General features: G+C 41.0%; 2 protein-coding genes across 3 annotated transcripts; one reads left to right on the top strand and one right to left on the bottom strand.

The window, feature by feature from the left end:
* Positions 1-4,357: 4,357 nt before the first annotated feature.
* On the top strand, positions 4,358-6,801 carry LOC112604515 (lithostathine-1-beta-like). The gene is made up of 5 exons (XM_025353529.1): positions 4,358-4,421; positions 5,065-5,183; positions 5,480-5,617; positions 6,348-6,459; positions 6,662-6,801. Exons 1-5 carry the CDS (start codon positions 4,358-4,360, stop codon positions 6,799-6,801), a joined length of 573 nt encoding a protein of 190 aa, XP_025209314.1.
* An 11,701-nt stretch (positions 6,802-18,502) lies between these two features.
* LOC112604558 (lithostathine-1-alpha) lies at positions 18,503-21,465 on the bottom strand. Of its 2 annotated transcripts, XM_025353627.1 has the most exons (6): positions 21,409-21,465; positions 20,998-21,107; positions 20,229-20,347; positions 19,789-19,926; positions 18,956-19,067; positions 18,503-18,766 (listed from the first exon to the last, which is right to left on the bottom strand). In XM_025353627.1, the coding sequence occupies exons 2-6, from the start codon at positions 21,059-21,061 to the stop codon at positions 18,699-18,701; spliced, it is 501 nt and encodes a 166-aa protein (XP_025209412.1). In that variant the 5' UTR covers positions 21,062-21,107; positions 21,409-21,465; the 3' UTR covers positions 18,503-18,698. The 2 variants fall into 2 exon arrangements, with proteins under 2 accessions (XP_025209412.1, XP_025209410.1); XM_025353625.1 differs by having other exon boundaries at positions 18,504-19,067.
* Positions 21,466-22,082: the final 617 nt, after the last annotated feature.

Here is a 22,082-nt window from a genome sequence, read left to right as displayed (position 1 = left end):
TGAAATGTAACTAGAGATTTAGCCCACTTATAATTGTATTAAAATACTTACATTGTTATTTGGAGATGCATATATAAAATATTTCTATGTAAGCTTTGGCTGAAAAAAATGTTGCACTGAGGAACATAAACATTGTGTGGAGTTGAGGTATTTAGAAACCACGAGGTATTCTATCAAGAAAAAGTTACCCAGAGATGCTGTCTGTAGAATGTGCATGTAATGTCTTAGGTGCTACTTGAAATTTATCATAGGGATGAGAAAAGTTTTCCAGTTGTATAATTCTTTTGCATTCCTTCTTCAATTCCATCATTTTAAAGATTTTCAAAAGCTTGTCTCTCTGCTACCAACTTCCCACAGACCTTTCCTCAGACAATTAAATCCATACCAATAATCTTTTTCTAAAAGTCATAGACTACTCTTAGTATAAAGAGCTGTCTTGTTTTATGGAGAGAGAAAATAATGTTCAGAGAAGAGTTGAGAGACTATTGTCTGTGTGTCTCTCATGTTTCTCCACTTCTTGCAAGCAGAGGCACTTACTGCCATTTTTTTCTAGACTATCTTTCAAGAATGTTTGGCTAGTGAAAAACCTTTAAAAGTAGAGGCAGCATCTTCCTCCAGAGCAAAGGGTAGGTTTGCTTATAGTCTTGAAAGTTTCCATTCATAGTGAAGACAGGCATACTTACTCCCAGGTACAATAAAGAAGTCTCCCTCTGAAGCAAAGGGTAGGCTTGCTTGTTTCCCATTATAAGTGATTCAGGTTTCCTAAACCCTCATAATGTAATTACAGGGGGTATTTCTCCCCTGTAACATAACCCACTCAATGTGAAGGCATCTGTCTGGCCCATCGATGTCACCTCCATGAGACTTAGAGTAACAGGACCTAGGGTGAGTGTGCTGCTGCTTGTGCTGCTTACTGTACCATGAGTAACAAAAAGTCCTTTGTGTTTTGCCAATATCAATCAAACTGTGGAAGTCTGCCTTACCTTGCAAGTAGGGTACAAATCTTAGAGCCTTTATAATTCTTGACATGCAATTAAATGATTTTCACTTGCAGCACATTGGAAGAAAAGAACCTCAGCTTTCTTTTCCTTTCCTTGAGACAGAGTCTTGCTCTGTCACCCAGACTGGAGGGCAGTGGTGCATCTCCGCTCACTGCAACCTCTGCTTCCCAGATTGAAGCGATTCTCCTGCCTCTACCTCCCAAGTAGCTGGGATTATAGGTGCCTGCCACTGTGCCTGGCTAATTTTTGTATTTCTAGTAGAGAGGGGTTTTTCCATGTTGACCAGGCTGGTCTCAAACTGCTGACCTCGTGATCTGCTCACCTCGACCTCCCAAAGTCCTGGGATTACAGGTGTGAGCCACTGTGCCTGGCCCAGGAACAGTTCAGCTTTCTAAGAATGTCTCCCCAAAGGAAACCTGAAGGTGAAACAAATGTGCTTCCAAAATATTTGCAAATATCAAATACTATGGAGTTCAAGAGGGTCACAGATTCAGGAATCTTGTAAGAAAATAAGTGTGGAAAAAAGTCAACCAGAACATTATTAAAATTTGGGGTTATACAGTCGAAATTTTTATTAGCCTATCCTCAACAATACTTAGGAAAATAAATTTTAGGATTTTTCCTTTTTAAAAATAATTTATCTGTATTTCTAAAGCCATCTTTGTAACAACTTTTAAAATGCTGACCATTAAATAGTTGGAATCTTTGAACATTTTGAGTGTAAAGTGCTAGAGAATACAATTATGGGTTATTTAACTATGGGGATATGTTCTGAAAAACACGTCCTTAGGTGATTGCATTTTCACATGAACGTCAAAGACTGTACTTACACAAACCTAGATGGGATATCCTACCAAACACTGGAGGAAAATCGAACAAAGCGTCAGTAGCATAAGACTTTATTTGAAAATGTTCTTGGCCTAAGAAGAGTCCCAAGGGCCATTCTGACTTGGGGCAGGAGGGTGAAATGTTTTATGGGGCTTTAGCAAGGGTACTTCAGCCACTATCAAGAATAGAGGAACTGTTCTTGAGGATTAGCAGTCATAAACTGAGTAATTTGAATTTACTCAAAAGATGTGAAGATAAATATTTACGGGGCTGAAGTATTATACAAGTGGGGATTAGTTGGAGGAGGGGGACGTTAGCTGAAAGGGCGGGGACATTAGCTGAAAGGATATGAACATGAAAGTTCAGAGGAATGTCTTAGGTATCAAGTCTTTTGGTTCTTTCATGTGGGAAATAGAGTAATTGTTCCCCTTACACGAGTTTGAGTGAGGTTCATTGCAGGGGAGCACGAATTATTTGCTGTGCTGTGCTATGCAGAGTCATGACCCCCATGACCCTTGATCTTATATATGTGTGCCGTATGAATGTGAGCAGAACCTGTAAATAGGATGAGATTGAAAAACCACAACTATGCTATATTATATGGCAAAAGGGATTCTTGAAGATAAAATGAAGGTTACTAATTCATTGACTTTGCATCAATAAGAAAGGAGGTTTTGGGAGATTCCTGGAGGGACCCAGTCTAATCACATGAGCCATTTGAAAGCAGATAATTTTCTCTGACTGGTAGCATAAGGGGAAGTCAAGAAATTCAAAGGCCAAAAAGAATTCACTGTCTTGTTGCTAGCTTAGAAGATGGAGGGGTTCTTGTGCCAAGGAATCTAGCTGAGACTGGCACCTAAGCTGATAGCTAGCAAGGAAGTGGAAACCTCAGTGCTACAACTCTACAACTACAAGGAACTGAATTCAGTCAATAACCTGAATGAGAGTGAAAATTTGTCACATAGCCAACTTAAACGAATAAACTGACTTTACAGGGGAAAAACATATATGGGGATTAGTCTGGAATCCTCTTATGAGTTATAATTACCTTCTCCAAAGATCTAAGACCTGGTACCTCTAAAATTTCAATGAACAGATCTTAACCTATCTTCTGGTGTATTCTAAGGCTATTTTAATCTATGCTAAGGAGATGATGTGAAGGAGAATTCTTAGGTCTGGTCCTATTGTGTTCTTTAATTGACTAAGCAGAGAAAATGCCAATGTTGAAAAGAACCAATAGGAAATTCTACCAGATGGTAGGATCAGAAGGCAAGCCAGCAAATCCAATAAGGGAGATTCTTAGAAAGAACCTGGAGCTCCTTTTGCAAAAGATAGAGTGATCTTGATCCTCTTAAAAGTGTGCTCAACAGAGGAAGAAAAGTATGGGCTTTTCAGCTACTTGTGGGACAGTCAAAATTGAAATGCATGAATGGTTTGAGAGGTACATGAAGGTTATAAAAGGGTGATGCAGGCAGTGGTCTTGTCAGGAAATGGACAGTACAGAAGGACTGACCATACATGGACTGACAGAACCTGCAAGTGGGAGAGTGCTCAGAGGCCAAAATGAGCAAACAATAACAACAACAACAACAACAACAACAAAAACAAAACAGTATACTAGAATAAGAAGGAGAAAAAAACAAGAATTGAGTTTTAGCTCTATTTTCTTCCATAGTACGGTATTGGATAAGTCAATTAAGTTACCAATATTTTAAACTCTATTTGTCCCACTGCTTCCAACAGGGATGCTCCCTAACCATTCAGCAGCTCCCTTGTCTCTGTGTCTCAAAGACGGCCCTGCTCCAGGTTCTCACTCTGCCTGCCTCTACTACCGCTGGCCTAGCCTGCATAACAGCTGCCAAGATTCCTGGAAGGTCTCAGCTGCTTGCTGGATCTTCAGGGCTACAGGATAGGACATCCGGTTTCTGCTGAGCAAGGGCAAAGTCTGCCTTGAACTTGGAAAGTTTTCCATTTTGGGGGAAAGGACTTCATCTGTGGCCATTCCCAGGATATGCCAGGAAGAGCTCCTCTTGATGCCAGAATCTCTTACTGTCAATGCCCTGTGTAGGATCGCTGTCTCTCACTCCTTGCTCCACCCCTGGCTTAAATACTGTGGCTCTTCTCTCAGACCCTGTTATACATCTCTATCATTACTTGGCCTGAAAAGCCACCTCAGATTCAGCCCACAGGTAAGTGGGCATTACAGGAGAAGAGCACCTTTCACAAGGGCTGTAATTAAAATCTTGGGGAAGATACAGCATTATCTGTCCAAGAGGTGTCAGCAGTAACAAAGCCTCAGTAGGAGCCAAAGTTATTTTGGGTTACTGAGTTTGTATAGTTTCCAGATTCTCAAGAGAAATATATGGGAATGTAATATCTCAGAGGACCTTCCTGCTGTCAGGAATTCAGAGGAGGATCTAAGGAAGGTAATGGGTGCTCTGCTCTCATTCTCTCAAACCCTTTTCCCTGTGTTCTCTTACAGAGATTGCTGATTTGCTCCTTAAGCAAGAGATTCACTGCTGCTTAGCATGACTCAGACCAACTCATGCTTCATGCTGATCTCTTGCCTGATGTTTCTGTCTCTGAACCAAGGTGAGATTTCTTTCCCCCATACACATCTCCCACAACCCCAGCACTGAAGCCCTCACTCCATCCTCATGCATACGAGTTCACTTGAGAAAAAGCAGAGTCAAGTTCAGGGGTTGTTTTGTGTTGTTCAGTGATAGTTATTGCTGATCTCATCCCTTTCAAAAACATCCTCACCTCATTAGGGAGTTAGAGATGGAACTTAGCAAGACCCCTTATCAGTGAGCACTGCAGGTGGCATTGGTTTATCATATTAACACTACTCATGATGGGGGGTTTGGGGATGTCTGTATGCAGTCATTCGTGGAATGGGGAACTGAGGAGAGCTTTGTGTGTAGAGAAACCGGACAAGCTTAAGAAAGGCAGAAGCCTGAGTACTTCGAGGCAGAAAAAGCCTGAGCCCCATATGTAAAAGGGACAATGGGACAATAGGAAGAGGTTCATTTCATGAACCTATTCATTGTGTGCTCTTGTCTTGAGCAAAGACATCTTGAGAGACTATAGGTAAGATGTAGGAGGGCAGTAGTGACCAATCGCTTCATGACCTATAGCATCCTTCTATTCCTATAAAGAATCCTCAGAAGCTCCTACCTCATCTCTTAGCCTTTCCCTTGCCCTGAGGGTCTTTCTTAATTGTCTCTTTTCCCAGGACAGGAGGGCCAGGCTGAGTTGCCCAAGGCCCGGATCAGCTGCCCAGAAGGCACCAATGCCTGTGGCTCCTACTGCTACTACTTTAATGAAGACCTTGAGATCTGGGTTGATGCAGATGTGAGTGAGGAGAGCAGTGTGGGAAGGGAGGCTCATGAAGGGAGGGGAAGCTGCCACTCTCCAGTGTGTTCAGTGGCTGATATGAGATGAGACTTGTCCCCTCCCTATCCGATCATCAGCCCAAAACTTTCCAATCTACTTTATCCCGTCATTCAGCACAGAGATGCTTGTGGTCAGTGACAGCATCATCTGGGATATTTCTGTGCTGTCCTTTTACTGACAGATCTTCTGGGAGGACTCAATGTGTCTCCTACACTTTCCTCCATCACTGAGTGCTCCATTTTCTTCTGCAACAGCTCTACTGCCAGAACATGAATTCGGGTAACCTAGTATCTCTCCTCACCCAGGCTGAGGTTGCCTTTGTGGCTTCGCTGATTAAAGAGAGTGGCACCAAGGATGGCAAAGTCTGGATTGGCCTCTATGACCCCCACCGGGTCAGTCTGCTGCATCTTCTACCTTCTGATTATCAGGTTCCAGAGAGAAGATGGAGATCCGACGTCTGGCTCCTCAAGCACCAGTTTTTACCATATTATGATAAAAGCAACCTCTCTATAAATCCTATAACATAAAGGACATTAAGGTTCAGTTCTCTATAGGTTCTTAGAGATAAGCTTAAGGCTGAATTTCCACTGTGTTTCAGGCATTCACAGATATACTCATTCTGTCTACTTCTAGGGTAGCATCTTTCAGTATCTATTATGTACCTCTTATCTATTGTGTTATCATCTGTGTTATAGAAGAGACTTTTGTGGACCGTATAGTAAAAGAGAATAGAGGAGGAGAATCTACTGCTGGCAATCAGGAACCGCAAGGTTGATATAAATAATATATCAACAACTAATGGCCATCTAATGCTATGCTGGATATGAACTTTTGGGGCCTCAGGAAAGAAAAACCAGGAACCAGTTTCAATAATGAGGTTTCATGGTTCTCTGTGGCAAATTTAGAACACTTAATGTTTGGCAGGACACAGAGAGGTAGATGAACATTCCAGGAAAGAAGCAGCTTAGAGAAAATGTGGAGGAAATAATATGACACTTAGAGAAAAAGGAAGGTTTATTCTTGTCTTATAGTCTTGACCTGTTTCTGAGTGTGAACACAAACCAGGTGTTTCCATCTCTTTCTGAGTCACATCTGCCCCTGTTCTGGCCCTTCCCCATCTAGAACTGCCATTGGCACTGGAGCAGTGGGTCCCTGGTCTCCTACAAATCGTGGGACACTGGAGCCCCAAGCTGTGCCAATACTGCCTACTGTGCTAGCCTGACTCCAAGTTCAGGTAAGAGGCACAGAAACCACACACTTATTGCCATCCTTTCCTATTTATCTCTGAGGATCGACCTGGGGACTGGGATAGAGGAAGAGTGAACTCTTCATTCAGGAAATGGAGGAGTGTTTCCTCTTTATTTTTGCTGAGTCCTGCAGCCAGGAGGGTAACACATTCTGGTCCCCTCAGCCTGAATCTTCTCATTGACTTATAGGATTCAAGAAATGGAAGGAAGATTCTTGTAAGGAGAAGTTCTCCTTTGTTTGCAAGTTCAAATACTGGAGGCAATATGTGGAGGGGTTCACATACCTGTGGTCTGAAGAGGGCACACCTGTGCTTTATTATATAAGTTGAAGCTATGACTGAAGTGATAATTTGAGAATTGTCAGATCTACAGTGTTGAAATCATTGGTGTTGGAATGACTAGAGGCTTGGTGGCCAGCAATGTTGGTTAAATGGCACTCCTGGAATGAATGGCTAAATGAATAATAAATTAGATTAATAAAATATTCAGGCATACTTATTTTGTAATCCTATCTTCATATACTGTCAAATTCTGAAGCACTGATATTAGGACTTCAATGAATTAATTTTGTGGGAACACCATTCATTCCATTACACCAACAGCATCAATAATACCATTACCCATGATTTAATAAAACAATGCAATCAAAGGCACATATCGTCAGTGTGAATTAAAACAACAATAACAAAATCTATTTATAAGGTATGAATAAATTGACTTAGATTCAAAGACACTGTGGAGATGAAAGTGACTCCATCTTGGGTGCTAATCTGCCATGCTGACTTTTGATTAGCCCCAGTCCTGGGAATGCTTCCTAATTCCTACGTTATTTACCGTCCTTAGGGTAAGAACATAGACTTACTAGAAATCTTGCCATTAGATAAAAACAATCTTGAGGTCTTTGCACAAATTATAGGCTATAGTGAACACAGAATTCTTGTCTGTTTGGAAGGGTCGCCTCTAACTGTCTCTATAGAGCGTGTGCACTCTTTCCCTGTGGTACATAAGCCCTGGGGCCAGGAAGTAACAGTGTGGAGATCTCCCTGTCCTGTGGCCACCAAGACCATGCTTCTGTTTGTACGTTCCCCAGCAAATCACCCTGTACTGACAAACTGGACTTTTCCACCTCATTCTTTAGTTTCTTGGCTCGTTTTGTGTTTGGTGTTTGCTTTGCATATGTGGTCATTTATGAAACACCTGGGGAGTCAGTCAAGAGGGGTCCAAGAACCAAAGTATGGGCAAAAGGCAGGAAGCATGTGTGGAGGAAATCCTGGAGGGCCCCCCTCATCGATGTGGGGTGGTGTTGCCTGCTTTCTAGATGCCTGTGGACCATCATGTGAGTACAGGGATGCCCTGAAAATGCTGGAGGGTCTAGAATGCTCGTTAGTAGAGAGTCTTACAGCTCGCTGGGGTAAGAAGGTCCACCAGGTGGCTGCGACAGAGGGTTGGCCACTGTTACAGATTGTGGGAATGGCCACAGAAGTGTAGTTAGCAGCTGAGGTGAAGGTACGAAGACTAGAGGAAGAATTACAGTTAGAAAAGGATATGAGGACCTCCACGTCCATGTTTGCATCTAGTCTGGCAGATAAGCTCAAAACTCAGGATACTCACCTGGCACCCTTAGCCTGCTGCTTTGTACAGTTACGTGGGAAAGAGCTGTGTTGGCCAAAAGTGCAAGCTTTTCTTCCTAAATTGGACTGGAATATTAAGACTTGTTGTCTTTAGAAACCAATTAGTGAGTGAGATGAAGACATATCTCAGGAGGAGGATAATTATCCTTCTCTTTTGAGAGCAAGACCTCTCATGCAATGGAAAACAAAAGCCCAACGCCTGCAGCCAGGCAGTAATGGACAGCCTTTTCAGGAAAACTTCAATGTCCAAAATTACACCTTGGCAGAATTATTGAACATAGTGAAACTTTCAAACAGCAGCCAATAGAAAACTGAGCCACATAGATGATGCAGCTAAGAAACCCTAGTGTGGATGGCATCTTCTTAGCAGAAAGTGAAGCTGATAAAATGAGTACTGTAACCACTCAATCCCCTTTGAGACGACGTTGCATAGTGCTGGAACTGTTGAGAGAAAGCATAGTCTCATAGATCAGATTATCCTGGCTGTGACAGAGGCTTGGCCACATGTAGGGGAATTTCTGGGTTAAACTCTGGCATGGTGAACTCTGGAGGAAACAAGGACAAATTCAAAGGCGTTGGGCATGCTCAGGCCGTCTATGATCAGCAATTTGCAGGACCAGATAAGGCTGTGCTTACTATGGGCAAAAGAAATATATAATAATAATAAGTTGTTGCAAGCTGCCCCGTCCCCACCACCCCTGGAACTGGTATGATTTTTTCCTATGCCTCTTAATCCCTCTTGTGGGACAAGATATATATTACATGAGGAAGCTGTAGCTAATCTTGGAGAAAATGAAAAGGAAAGAGATAAGGTCTGTCTGGTTACTAAGAAAAAAAAGGTTTTGTGGGGGGTGTGTGGGGAGGGGGTGGAGAAGGAGAAGCCAAGTCTGCCAGACTAAAAAAGGGAGGAATGAATGGCCTAGTTAGGATTACCAGGAAGCAGATATGGTATGATCTGATCTCAGCTGGAGAAGACAAAAAATAGATCAGAAACACAACACTGTATTAGGGGGCCTTTGGAAAAACCTGGCACCTGATCAACATGTTAGACTACTTCCTAGTGCCCCACCATAATAGGGAGAAGAAGAGGAAACTTCACATAAAAGAACCCCAATCTCTCTGCATTCCAGGGGCGACTCCCCCCCAGCCTAGAGACTGTTGCCTCTACCTGCCAGCAATAGGGCGCAAACAGAGGCCCCACGTGGATCTTACAATCTATTGAAGTTCAAAAAACAAGCAGAAAGGTTTAGCTTTAGTGGACACAGGTGAAAAATGCACCATACTCCATGGAGACCCAAAGAGACATCCTGGTAAGTGAGCAGCTGTGGACGGCTAAGGGGGGCGAACAATCTGAGTGAAACGAGCTCCTTTCCTTCTTTGTATTGGGCAGAGTACCCCCACTTATTATATGTTTTTATCTCATTTATTCCAGAAAACACCTTCAGTCCACTTAGAATGCACTTTACAAATGTCTGTGAGGGAACTGACCCATGAGTTTGGGTGATAAAAGCTATTTTAAGAGGGTAAGCAAAATGGGAACTGGCACACCTTCCTCCTCCACTGTGTTTATTAATGTGAAACAATACTATCTTCCTGGTGAGATAAAAGAAATGACAGACACCGTGCAGGAGATGGCCAGAGTTAATATTATATGGCCATTCCAGAGTCCTTTCTAGAGTCCCGTACGGCCAGTAAGAAAACCTGATGGCACCTGGATCATGAGAGTAGACTACCAGGAACTAAATAAGGTGGTTCCAGAGATACACATCACTATGCCTAACATAATCTAAGTGATAGAGCAAATAATACCAAAATAGCACTTTGCACCCTGACTCACAGGACCCACCTGTTGTTAAACAGTTTCACTGTAACAATGATATTATGCCAACTTCTGAGGACTCGCTGTTGCTACAACAGCACCTCCATGCATTGTGCACTCTTCTGCAGTCCAGAGGATGGGCCGTCAACTCACAAACGGTATTGGTTGGATAAGATATGCCTTATCCCATGCACAGTCATTGATAAAATACAGTTTGCCACGCCAAAAGCAGTTAAACAGTTACAGAGTTCCCTAGGTCTTTTGGAATATTGGCAGGCCTTCATTCCCCTTTTAGCGCAATGTTTTCATGCTCTATAATGACTAGTGAAGAAGGGATCTAGTTGCTGCTGGGATAGAGAACAAGAAGACGCATTTGAGAAGGCTAAAATATTAGTGACTCAGGCATAAGCCTCAAGTCCCCTCTTCCTAAGGTGCCAATGTCTTTGCATGCGAACATAAGGCCTGAGGGCATAAGTTGGATAGAAGAGTTGTGTCCCAGGCCTGTATCAGCTATTCTCCAAGCCTCACTTTACAAAAGTGGCATGTATCCCTGCAACAACATAGTGCCTTCCCCATGAGTCTCTTGGGAATGAACTACATGCCATCTTAGAGCCAGCGCTATCTATGGGACCAGTGCTGCCCTTATTGAGGAGCCCCCACAGGAGATGTCTCCAATAATGCACAAAGGCACAGCCCCCATTCTTGAAAATGCTTGGTGCTCCAACAGACAAGAGCTAACCCTTGTATATGGATCGCAGTAGCTGTACAACCATGGGCAGATACTGTCTGGTTTGAGATAGGAATGCAGCAAAGCAGTCAGTGGGAAGAACTCTGAGGTGCATGGTTGGATTGTACCTATCAGCCACTGTCTATAGTTCTCTGTACAGATAATTGGGCAGTGTTTAAAGGTCTTACAATTGGCTTGCCCAGTGGGCCCAAGATGGCTGATACGTGCTTTGAAACTCTTATAGGGAGCTGCTATGTGGAAAGACATTTGGGAAAGGCTGCAAGAACTCACTGCAAGCTTAATTGTGTATCATGTTTCAACAACAGTTAGATTCACCTTCTGGAACCATAGAAGCTGATACTCTAGCAAAAATTAGAACACTAGCTCCCTTGCAATTATCTGAACTAGCTGATTTGTCCATAAACACAGTGGGCACCACATTGCAGGAGAGTGCTGACAAATGGCAAAGGGAACAAGATTGCTCTCTACTCTGCAGATTTAGTGGTGACAGTAATGAACTGCCCCTGCCATATCCCACAAACACATGGACAGAAACAAGGTGAATATATATATACACACACACACATAGGACAGCTGCTCTTGTAAGAACCTGACAGATAGACTACTTCAGACCCCTGTCAGGCATCTTGGAAAAAAAGCATGCACTAACATGTGTTGATACTGCCAAGAGATTGTTGCAGGCCTTCCCTAGAAAAATGGCAAACCAAACAACCATCATTAAGGGCTTGGAAAAATTCGGTGTCGTGTATGGATACCTTCCATGCATTGATAACAATGGAGACATGCGTTTCACTGGATGTGATGTCCAAGATTGGGCACATGAAAAAGATATAGACTGCAGATTTCACATGCCATATAATCCCCGAGTAGCAGGGTTGATTGAAATGGAAAATGACATTTTGAACACGCAGCAGCAAGTACTCTTACATTCCAATACCTTGCAATTTCCAGGGAGTTGATTCACTGGATGCATAAGAAAATGAAAACTAATAAGCAAAAAGTAAAATATTCAATGCCTTGGTTATTGTAATATGTTATAGTTTAAATGCAAATAAAAGAGAGTGATGGGTTGGAACTTAAGGCTGGAGCAAGTTTTGATGTGGGCCTGTCTGAACTCACGCCACTAACCTCAAAGCTACCTGCACGCAAAAGGGAAGATTATTCCAGGACAAAAGAAACTACCTCCAACCAGTGGTTACCAAAAAGGTAATCGACATGGGAGAAGGAACAACCAGTATCTATTGAAACAAGAGGATACAGTGAGAAAGAATTGTTTCATGTTGCAGATCAGCATCATTAGCTTTTTGAGAAAACTTAAATAATTGGATTCTGAGAGTAACTAATACAGGAGCAATATCTTTGGTTTAAAACACTTCAAAGTGAAATAGCAGGTTTGGGTTGATGCAGGACCCACAACTCACTATTGAACAATTGCAAACGGGGATAAATGATCCAGACACACAGGAGGTCATTCCCAAGCGAACTACCAGCCTGGTGGACAGGATGAAAGCCATTGAGACATCTGTTTATCCTGAGGAAAGGAGCTGTCCAGCTCTCCCTATAAATGTCAAGTAAAGCACTTTAGATAAAGCAGCTGATATACTTTCACTTTAGATGAAGCAGCTGATATACTTTCACTTTAGATAAAGCAGCTGACATACTTTCTATGAAAGCCACATGGGCCTGGCTTTATGAAGATAGGGATATGCGCCACTGAGCATACCCATTACTTAGGTCAGGGTAAATGATGTGGTTAAGGTGACTCCTTTTACATGGGAACGTCATGTGACTTTACTCCTGCAGGGTTAAATATCAGTTCAAGAAGCCTTATCAAATTTGCTGTCTGAGCAAATGGGTCTCACAGATGTTAATAAAAACACCAAGTTTATTAACAAGAGAATGGGGAAAGGCAGGAGGGACAGTGAATGGACTCATCACAGAAAGGTGGAAAATTTTAAACAAATATTAAGAAACAAGGTGGATGAAGAAAACATTGATAAGGATGAAACTGAAAGGAAAAAGAAATGGGAGAGACATGGGTCTCAGGCAGCAGGGCGAAAATCTTTAGATGATTTTTAAAAAATGGAAAGAATAAAATGGAAATTAGTGGGATTAAAACAAAGGTCTTCATACAACACGATTGAAGGTTGAGTGGACCAAAGGGAGCCCCTCCTAGTCCCCCAACATTAAAGAGCCTAAGTCTCTGAACCCAAATCCTTTTTCCACAGAAAGAAGTCAAATGGTCTGGGGATGGAGAAAAGAAGTTCCTGGGTCCTAGAATATAAAAATATAAAGGTGAATAGGATTAGAAAAGTTAAAATATATAAACAGGCTCTATGTAAAGTAGTTGTGTCTCCTTCACCTAAATGTTTTATGAAATGTCTGACTGGGAAATGTTTCCTCTACCTTGTAGTGTAAAACGAAAGGCATGTTACTCTCTGCTTTTTCTGCAATAGATGTCCTAGTGGCTGCACAAGGCGGGGACTTGTGCCATTATGAAGGTTGAATGCCGTGTATATATTCTTAATAATTTAATATTAATACTATAGTATTATTTACTACTATATTATTATTTAATATTATGATAATTTTATAATATATAATAATAATATAATAAAATTCTTAACAATTCCAGCGATGTAACTTCAGTCCTACAGGACACACGTGAACAAATAACTGTCTTTTCTTTCTGACTCTACCTTTTCTCCCAAAGGCTCTCCTTTTTTTTTTTTTTTTTTTTGGCTCCTGGAGAACATGGTGGCAAAAGGCATTATTAATTCAGTTTCTTATACGTAGCATAGGTATCATCACCTGTTATTCATAGTACTGCTGTAGCCTCTGGTTACATGTAGAAAGCAAATTGATGTAACGTGTTATCCACGCCATCAAAATGACTGCAGTGCCCCCCATACTACCCTATCCCCAGCTCAGGGACCATTGTGGAACATGTGGGTGTGTGAGATTATAAGAGCCTGATTAGAGCTGTGGAGTATGGAGACAAAAGTGACTCCATCTTGGATGCTAATCTCCTATATTGACTTCTGCTTAACCCTAGTCCCAGGAATACCTCCTGATTCTTTATTTACTGTCTTTTTTTTTTTCTTTTTTTTGAGACAGGATCTCACTCCTGTCACTCAGGCTGGAGTGCAGTGGCATGATCACAGCTTGCTGCAGCCTCTGCTTCCCTGGGTTCAAGTGATCCTCCTGCCTCAGCCTCCTCAGTAGCTGGGATGACAGGCGCACCTCATGTCACCACATCCGGCTAATTTTTGTATCTTTAGTAGAGACAGGGTTTCACCATATTGCCCAGGTTGGTCTCAAACTCATGTCTAAAGCAATCCATTTGCCTTGGCTTCCCAAGCAAAAAGCTTACAGGTGTGAGCTACTGTGCCTGGCTTATTGACTGTCTTTGGTGCAAGAATATGCAGTCACTCTAAATCTTTCTTTTAGAGCAAAACAACCTTGATATTATCATACAAATTACAAATTATGACACATACAGCATTTTTCCTTGTTCTGGAAAGTTGCCTTTAATTGTCCCTAAAGAGCATGCATCCCCTTTCCCTATGGTATATAAGCACTGGGCCTGGGAAATTACGGTTCAGAGATCTGCCTGTCTTGCTGCCACCAAGACCACACTTGTGTCTGTAAGTTCTCTAATAAATTGCCCCTTACTGACAAACTGGATTTGTTTGCTTTGTTCTTTCTCTTCTCAACTCCTCCTTCATTTGCCAGTTGCTTCACTTATATGGTCCTTTCATGAAACAGATACAGTAGTTTGAAAGTAAAAAATCAGGAAAAGATATGTCATACAAACAGCAACCATAAGAACACTGGAGTGTCTGCTCTAACGACAAGCATGTTAGACACTAAAGCAAAAAATGTTACTGGACATGTTAGACATTAAAGCAGAAAATGTTACTAAAGGGAAGGAGGAGCATTGTATAATGACAAAGTGGCTAGTCTTTCAGAAAGATGTAATAATTGTAGACACCTGTACAAATAAGAACAGAGTCCCAAAATGCATAAAGCAAAATCTGGGAGGAGTGAAGGGAGAAACAGGTGATTGAACAGTAGTAGTTCGAGTCTTCAATGCAGCACTTTTAGTAATCGGTAGAACACTTAGAAGATCAACAAGAAAGTAGAACACTTTAAATATATCCTAAATTCACTAAACCATACAAACATATATAGAATGAATGCTTCGCCTAATGTCAGCAAAGTACACATCCTTCTCGAACACACAAGATATTTTCTCTAGGAAAAACCATATGGTAGGAATAAACAATTTAAAATAATATCAAGAAAACATTTTCATTACAATAATATCAAAACAAATAACATTTTAAGAAAAAATTTTAAAAGAAGTGCAAATCTTGTACACTAGAAACTACAAAACATTGTTAAATGAAAGTAGAGAAGACCTAAATAAGTGAAAAGAGAGTTTGTGTTCATGGAACAGGGACTAAATATTAAGGTGAAAGTACTATCTAAATTGACCTATAGACTTGTCTTAATCCCCATCAAAGTCCCAGCTTCCTCTTGCAGAAATTGTCAAGTTGACTAATATTCGTATGGAAATTCAGAACAGCCAAAACAATATTGGTCAAGAATAGACAAAATGATTTTGATAAAGAACACAAGTTTTTACAGTTACAGTTTCAGATTTTAGAACTTATTACAAAGCTAAAGAAATAAAGATTGTGTAGAATTGTCGTAATGACAAACATGAATTATCAGCGGTACAGAATGCAGATTTCAGAAATAAACTTTTAGCCTTATAGTTAGTTGTTTGTTGCCAACTGTATCACAGAAATTCAAGAGGGAAGAATATTCTTTAGCAAATGGTGCTGGAACAAGTGAATAGCTATACCCTAGGGAATGCATTTGGTTCTATTTCTCACACTGTATATAGAGATTGATTCAAAATGAAATGTAGATTTATATTTAAGAGACAAAATTATCAAACACTTGAAAGAAAACATTTAGTAACTCTGTAAATTTAAGCCAAGTCTCCTATAGATACCACATAATTGAATCTTGATTTTGTTACTGTGGTGGTTGTTTTAATAGAACAACCTGTGTTTTTGGATTGGATTGTTTTATCAAATCGCATGTAATGGTATTATTGATATGGATGGTGTTATGATCTGAATTGGGTCTTCACAAAATTAATTTGTTAATCTCTTTAGACTCCAAACTTCAGAATTTGGCTGTATCTGGAGATATAATCTTCAAGAAGGTAACTAAGTATGTCTGGATATTTTAACTATTTATTGATTGTTATGTATTCAATGAGAGCCATGTAACAACTGTTGCTGGATTCCAAGTCCCTAGGTCATTCCACTATGCATTCAGCACTCTAGATCTGAAAATTTTCCTTAAAGTACCATTTTCGTTGTGGCTTCAATTTGCATATGGAGCAAAGATGCGACATCCTCAGACCATAACTATACAAATATCTCATGAATATCAAATACTCCAGCCATCTGTAGACCATCAACAATTGCTTCTGGAACTTGAACTGGGTTTATGTGAATACAAGCATACCTCATTTTATTGTGCTTCATAGATACTGTATCTTTGGTTTTTGTTTTAATGGAAGGTTTGTAACAACTCTACATTGAACAAGTCTATCAGTGCTGTTTTCCAATATCACGTAGTCACCTCAAGTCTTTGGGTCACATTTTGGTAATTTTGCGGTATTTAAAACTTTACTATTATTATTACATCCGTTATGGTGATCTGTGATCAGTGATCTTTGATGTTACTATTATCACTATTTTGGGCTTCGATGAAACATTACAATTATGAACTTAATCAATAAATGTGTGTGTTCTGACTGCTCACTGGTCACTTCCCCAGCTCTCTCCCTTTTCTCTGGCCTCCCTATTCCCAGAGACACAATAATATTGAAAATAGGCCAATTAATAACTTTCCCATGGCCTCTAATTCTTCAAGTGAAAGGAAGAATTGCCCATCATTTGAGTTAAATTAAGAGCTAGAAATGATTGATCTTAGTGAGGAAGGCATGTCCAAAACTGAAGTAGGCTAAAAATGAAGTCTCTTGTCCCAAACAGCCAAGTTGTGAACAAAAAGGAAAAGTTCTTGAAGAAAGTTAAAAGTGTTATTCCAGTGAACACACAAATAATTTTTAAAAGCACATCCTTATTGCTGACTTGGAGAAAGTCAGCAACATTCTATGAAGGCTGAGAGAGTTGAGGAAACTGCCTAAGAAAAGTCTGAAGCTAGCAGAGACTGATTCATGAGGTTGCAGGACAGAAGCTGTCTCCATAACATCAAAGCTCAAGGAAAAGCAGCAAGTGTTGATGGAGAAGCTTTAGCAAGTTATCCAGAAGATCTAGCTAAGATAATAAAGATAGTGACACTGAAGCCTGGATGAGAGCATCTGTTTATAGCATAGTTTATGGAATATTTTAATTCTACTTGTTGAGACCTCTGTATCAGAAAAAAGGTTTTTTAAAAAATATTATTGCACCTTGATGATGCACCTTGTTGCTTAGGAACACAGATCTATGCAAGAAGATTTATGATTTTTTCATGCCTGCTTATAACACAAAATCTGTTTTGCAGCCTAGGGATCAAAAAGTAATTTCACTTTTCAATTTTTATTATTTAACAAATACATGTCACAAGGCTATAGTTGCCATACATAGTGATTCCTCCAATGGATCTGGGCAAAGTAAATTGAAAACCATCTGGAAAGAATACACTATGCTAGATGCTATTAAGAACATTTTTGATTTAAGGGAGGAGGTCAATATATCATTATTGACAGGAGTTCGGAAGAAGCTGATTCCAACCTTCACGAATAACTTTGAAAGGATCAAGATTTCTGTGAAGGAAGTAACTGTGAATGTAGTGGAAATATCAAGAGAACTAAAATTAGAAATGCAGCATGAAGAGGTGACTGAATCGTTGCAATCTTATGATAAAACTTGAAAGGATGAGGAGCAGCTTCTTATGGATGAGCAGAGAAAGTGGTTTCCTGATATGGAATCTACTCTTGACAAAGGTACTGTGAACATTGTTAAAATAACAACACAGGGTTTAGAACAACATATAAACTTAGTTGATAAAGAAGTAGCAGGGTTTGGAGAGGCCGACTCCAATTTAAAAGAAGTTCTACTGTGGGGAAAATGCTATCAAACAATATGACATGCTATAGAGAAATCATACATGAAAGGAAGAATCAAATCAATGTGGCCAAATTCATTGTAGTCTTATTTTAAGAAACTTCCACAGCCACCCTAACCTTCAGCAACCACTGCGCTGCTCAGGCAGCAGCCATCAACATTGAGGCAAGACCATTCACCAGCAAAAGAATACTACTTGCTGAAGGCTCAGATGATTGTTAGTATTTTTTTAGCAATAAAGTACTATTTCATTAAAGTATGTATATTTCTTTTTCAGACATAATGTTATGGTTCATATAATAGATTACAGTGTAGTGTAAAGAAAACATTTCTATGCATTGGGAAGCAAAAAAACAAACAACAACAACAACAACAAAAACAAAAAACCACCTGTGTAACTTACTTTTCTGTGATATTACCCCTATTACAGTGGTCTGGAACTGAATGCAAAATATCTTTGAGATATGCCAGCATGTGAATTTTTGGTCAATCTCCATCTTGTTAGCCTTGTCATAAGCAAGGCCACATATGTTCATAAATACTGAATTCTAATATGCATGGTATGTGGATGGACTTTTTAAAAGTGGATAGGCCTGAGCAAGCTTTGTTGTAATCACTCTCATCTCAACCACCCAGGCATCAGTTGTGGAAATAGCAGACACAGTAAGACAGCACAATAGTGGAAACATGTTTATTTTTATTATTTAGGGTTCCAGAGACTGGGGTAGGTAAAAGTACTGAAGATTAACAAGGCAAACTCAGCAGAGAAGAGAGTGTCCAGGTTGAGTTGCGTTGGAGAGATGGTCCGGTTTAATTTTTGACTCCGTAGTAATTGCTGGATCAGTTCTAGACATCTATTTTCCAGCAGCCTCTAGTTTTTGAACTTGCAGACAAAGGAGAACTTGTCTTCACAAGGCACATCCTTCCATTTCCGGAATCCTATAAGTCAATGTGAAGAGTTAGAATTGGGAGACCAGAAAGAGTATGACCCTCCTGGCTTTAGGACTCAGGACAAAAACCAAACACCCTTAATGAGGAGTTCACCTTTCCTCTATCCCAGTCCCAGTTCCATCCCTAGAGCTAAGCAGGAGAGAACAGAAAGAGGTGGATGGATTCTCTGTCTCTCACCTGAGCTTGAGGTCAGGCTCACACAGTAGCCAGGATTAACACTGTTTGGGGCTCCAATGTCCCAGGATTTGTAGGAGAACAGGGACCCACTGCTCCAGTACCAGCGGCGGTTCTAGATGGGGAAGGGCCAGAACAGAGGCAGTGATCACTCAAAAATTCATGGAATCACTGGGCCTTTGTGCACACTCAGAAACATACTAAGACACAAGGGAAGAATAAACCTTACTAAATATTGTTTCCTTTCCTTTGCTATTGCTCTAAACTTCTTCTTTCCTGAACTGTCCAACTCATTAACCACGTTTCACCAAGAAATAAGTGTTATGAATTTGACATAGAGACCCAAAGTAGCTCACTTAAAAAGTAGTTCCTGATTTTTTGTCTTTGTGGCCCAGGACCCTCATATCCAGCATAGCATTGGCTGACCATTAGTTGTTGATATATTATATTATGTAGTGTACTACTAGGTTCCCAAATGCCAGTAGTACAGCAGTAGATTCTTTACCACAAGTCTCCTTTTCTGTATAGTCAGCAATCTAGTCTCTCTTATGACGCTGACAGTAACAAAATAGGTAAGAAGTTGGTTCATATAGATGCTTTGTTGACTGTAAACAGAATAAGTTTATTTATGAATGACCAGGACACCTAGGAAATTCAGCTTTCCACTTATATCTCTAATCATCTACAGTGCATCTTGCTACACAGGACATTATAGGATCTGTAAACAGCTTGAGTTCTGGAAAGTGACAAAAGCTGCTACTTAGGAGACCAGAACGTGAACCTCCTTCTTACTTCTCAAACCTGATTATTAGGAGATAAAGAAGGCTGCAGCCTACCTTTTTGGGGTCATGGAGGCCAGTCCAGACATTGAAGTCATCAGTGCCACTCTCCTTAATCAGTGAGGCCACAAAGGCACCCTCTGCCTGGGTGAGCACAGACACCAGGTTGCCCGAATTCATGTTCTGGCAGTAGAGCTGTTGGGGAAGAAAATGGAGCACGCAGTGGAGGAGGAGGGTGTGAGGGATATACTGAGTCCTCCAAGAAGATGGGTCATAAAAAGCACAGTAATGTCCCTGATGATGCTGTCACTGACCACGAGGTTCTTTGTGCTGGGAATGTGCTGAATAATGGGATAAAGTAGACTGGAAAGTTTGGGACTGATGATAGTACAGCGAGGGGTTCAGTCTCATCTCATTGCAGCCACTGAACACACTGGAGAGTGGCAGCTTCCCCTCCCTTCGTGAGCCTCCCTTCCCACACTGCTCTTCTCACTCACATCTGCATCAACCCAGGTCTCACGGTCTTCATTAAAATAGTAGCAGTAGGAGCGATAGGCGTTGCTGCCTTCTGGGCAGCTGATCCGGGCCTGGGGCAAGTCTGTCTGGGCCTCTTGACCTGAAAAAGAACAGACAATTAAAGGACGCTCTCGGGGTAAGGAAAAGGCTTGAAGATGAGGTAGGAGTTTCTGGGGTTCCTTTATAGAAACAGAATAATCTAGTCTATTATGGAATGACTGCTCACTCTTGCTCCTGCATCCTACATCTTCTCTCTTTGGTTTATTTGATCCGGCAAAAAAATCCCAGAATGAATTGGCTAAAGAAACATGTCTCCAGTTTCCCTTTTATGTCTGGAGCTCAGGCTTTTCTGCCTTGAAGAACTCAGGCTTCTGCTTTCTCAAGCCTGTCTTAGTTTCCCTGAACACAAGGCTCGCCTCAGTTCTACACCCCATTAGTGACTCTCTACACACAGACATCCCCAAATCCACCATCATGTATATAAATTTAATCAGATTAACTCATCCCAACTGCAGCAGTAGCTTATAAGGACTCATTTTAAATTCTAGCTCAAACTCCTTAATGAGGTGTAGATGCATATAAATGTGGAGAGATAAGCAATAAAGATCACTAAACACCACAAAACAACCCTTAATGGTGACTCTACTTTTTTTTTTTTTTTTTTTTTTTTTTCAAGTAGACCCATATGCTTGGGGATAGAGTGAAGGCTTCAGGGCTAGACAGAGTTGGTTGGTGGAAAAAAGATCTTACCTTGGCTCTGAGACAGGAACATCAGGAAGGAGATCAGCATGAAGTATGAGCCGGTCTGAGCCATGCTGAGCTGCAATGAATCTCTTGCTTAAGAGGCAAATCAACAATCTCTATAGGAGAACACGGAGACAGGGGTTCTGAGAGATGGAGAGCAAAGCACCTATTACCTTCCTTAAAACCTCCTCTCAGAATTTCTGAGACCAGGAAGGTCCTCTGAGACACCCATACCTTCGAAAGTTTCTCTTGAGAGTTTGAGGATTATAGATTCAATAACCGAAAAACACCTTTGCATCCCACTGAGGCTTCATTAGGGCTAAAACCTCCTGGACAGAAACTCATGCTGTATCTTCCCCAAGATTTTAGATTTACAGTGCAAGTTAGAGGTGCCCTCCTCCTGTAATGCCCACTTACCTGTTGGCTGAGTCTGAGTTGGCTTCTCAGGCCAGGTAGCTGTAGGAGCTTTATATCGGGATCTGAGATAAGAACCACGTCATTTAAGCGAAAGGGGTGAGGGCAAGGGGTGAGTTTTGGGGGCCTAGGGAGGGCATTGACAGTAAGAGCTTCTGGCACCAGTAGGAGCCTTTTCCTGGCACACCCTGGGAGTGGTCACAAATCAGGTCCCCTTCCGGCAAACAATTTGGCAAGCTGTCTAAGTTCAAGGTGGACTTGGCTGTTGCTCAGCAGAAAACAACTGAGGGTTCCCATGTGCCCTAACAACCCAGAGAGGGGCAGAGAAGAGTAGATTTCCTTCTACTTCCTGTAAATTTAGAGGCTGCCCTTTGGTGTCAGGCATAGCTAGGAGATGGGAAGGAATTAACTGATTCCAAATAATTTAGAACAATGTGCTTGTGGCATTAAGTGGTTCCTCCATGTCTTTTTAGGCTCACAAACCTCTCAAGACCTATCTCAAGAGGTAGGTTAAATTTATATTTCTAAACATTGAACATGTCCAGCAAGGTTTGAGCTAGCAAAATATAGATATTCTCAATGTGAGAATTGTAGAGAGCTGATGCCCAAGGAAGCTTAAAGGAGCTAGATATGAAGTCAGGCTTCATTGAAATTGTCCGTGTGAAGTCAACTGTTTG

The sequence above is a fragment of the Theropithecus gelada genome, chromosome 13 (assembly GCF_003255815.1).
Source record: "Theropithecus gelada isolate Dixy chromosome 13, Tgel_1.0, whole genome shotgun sequence".
NCBI classification, from domain to species: Eukaryota; Metazoa; Chordata; class Mammalia; order Primates; family Cercopithecidae; genus Theropithecus; species Theropithecus gelada.
The sequence above is the reverse complement of the archived record's forward strand: the minus strand, read 5'-3'. Positions and strand labels throughout refer to the sequence as shown.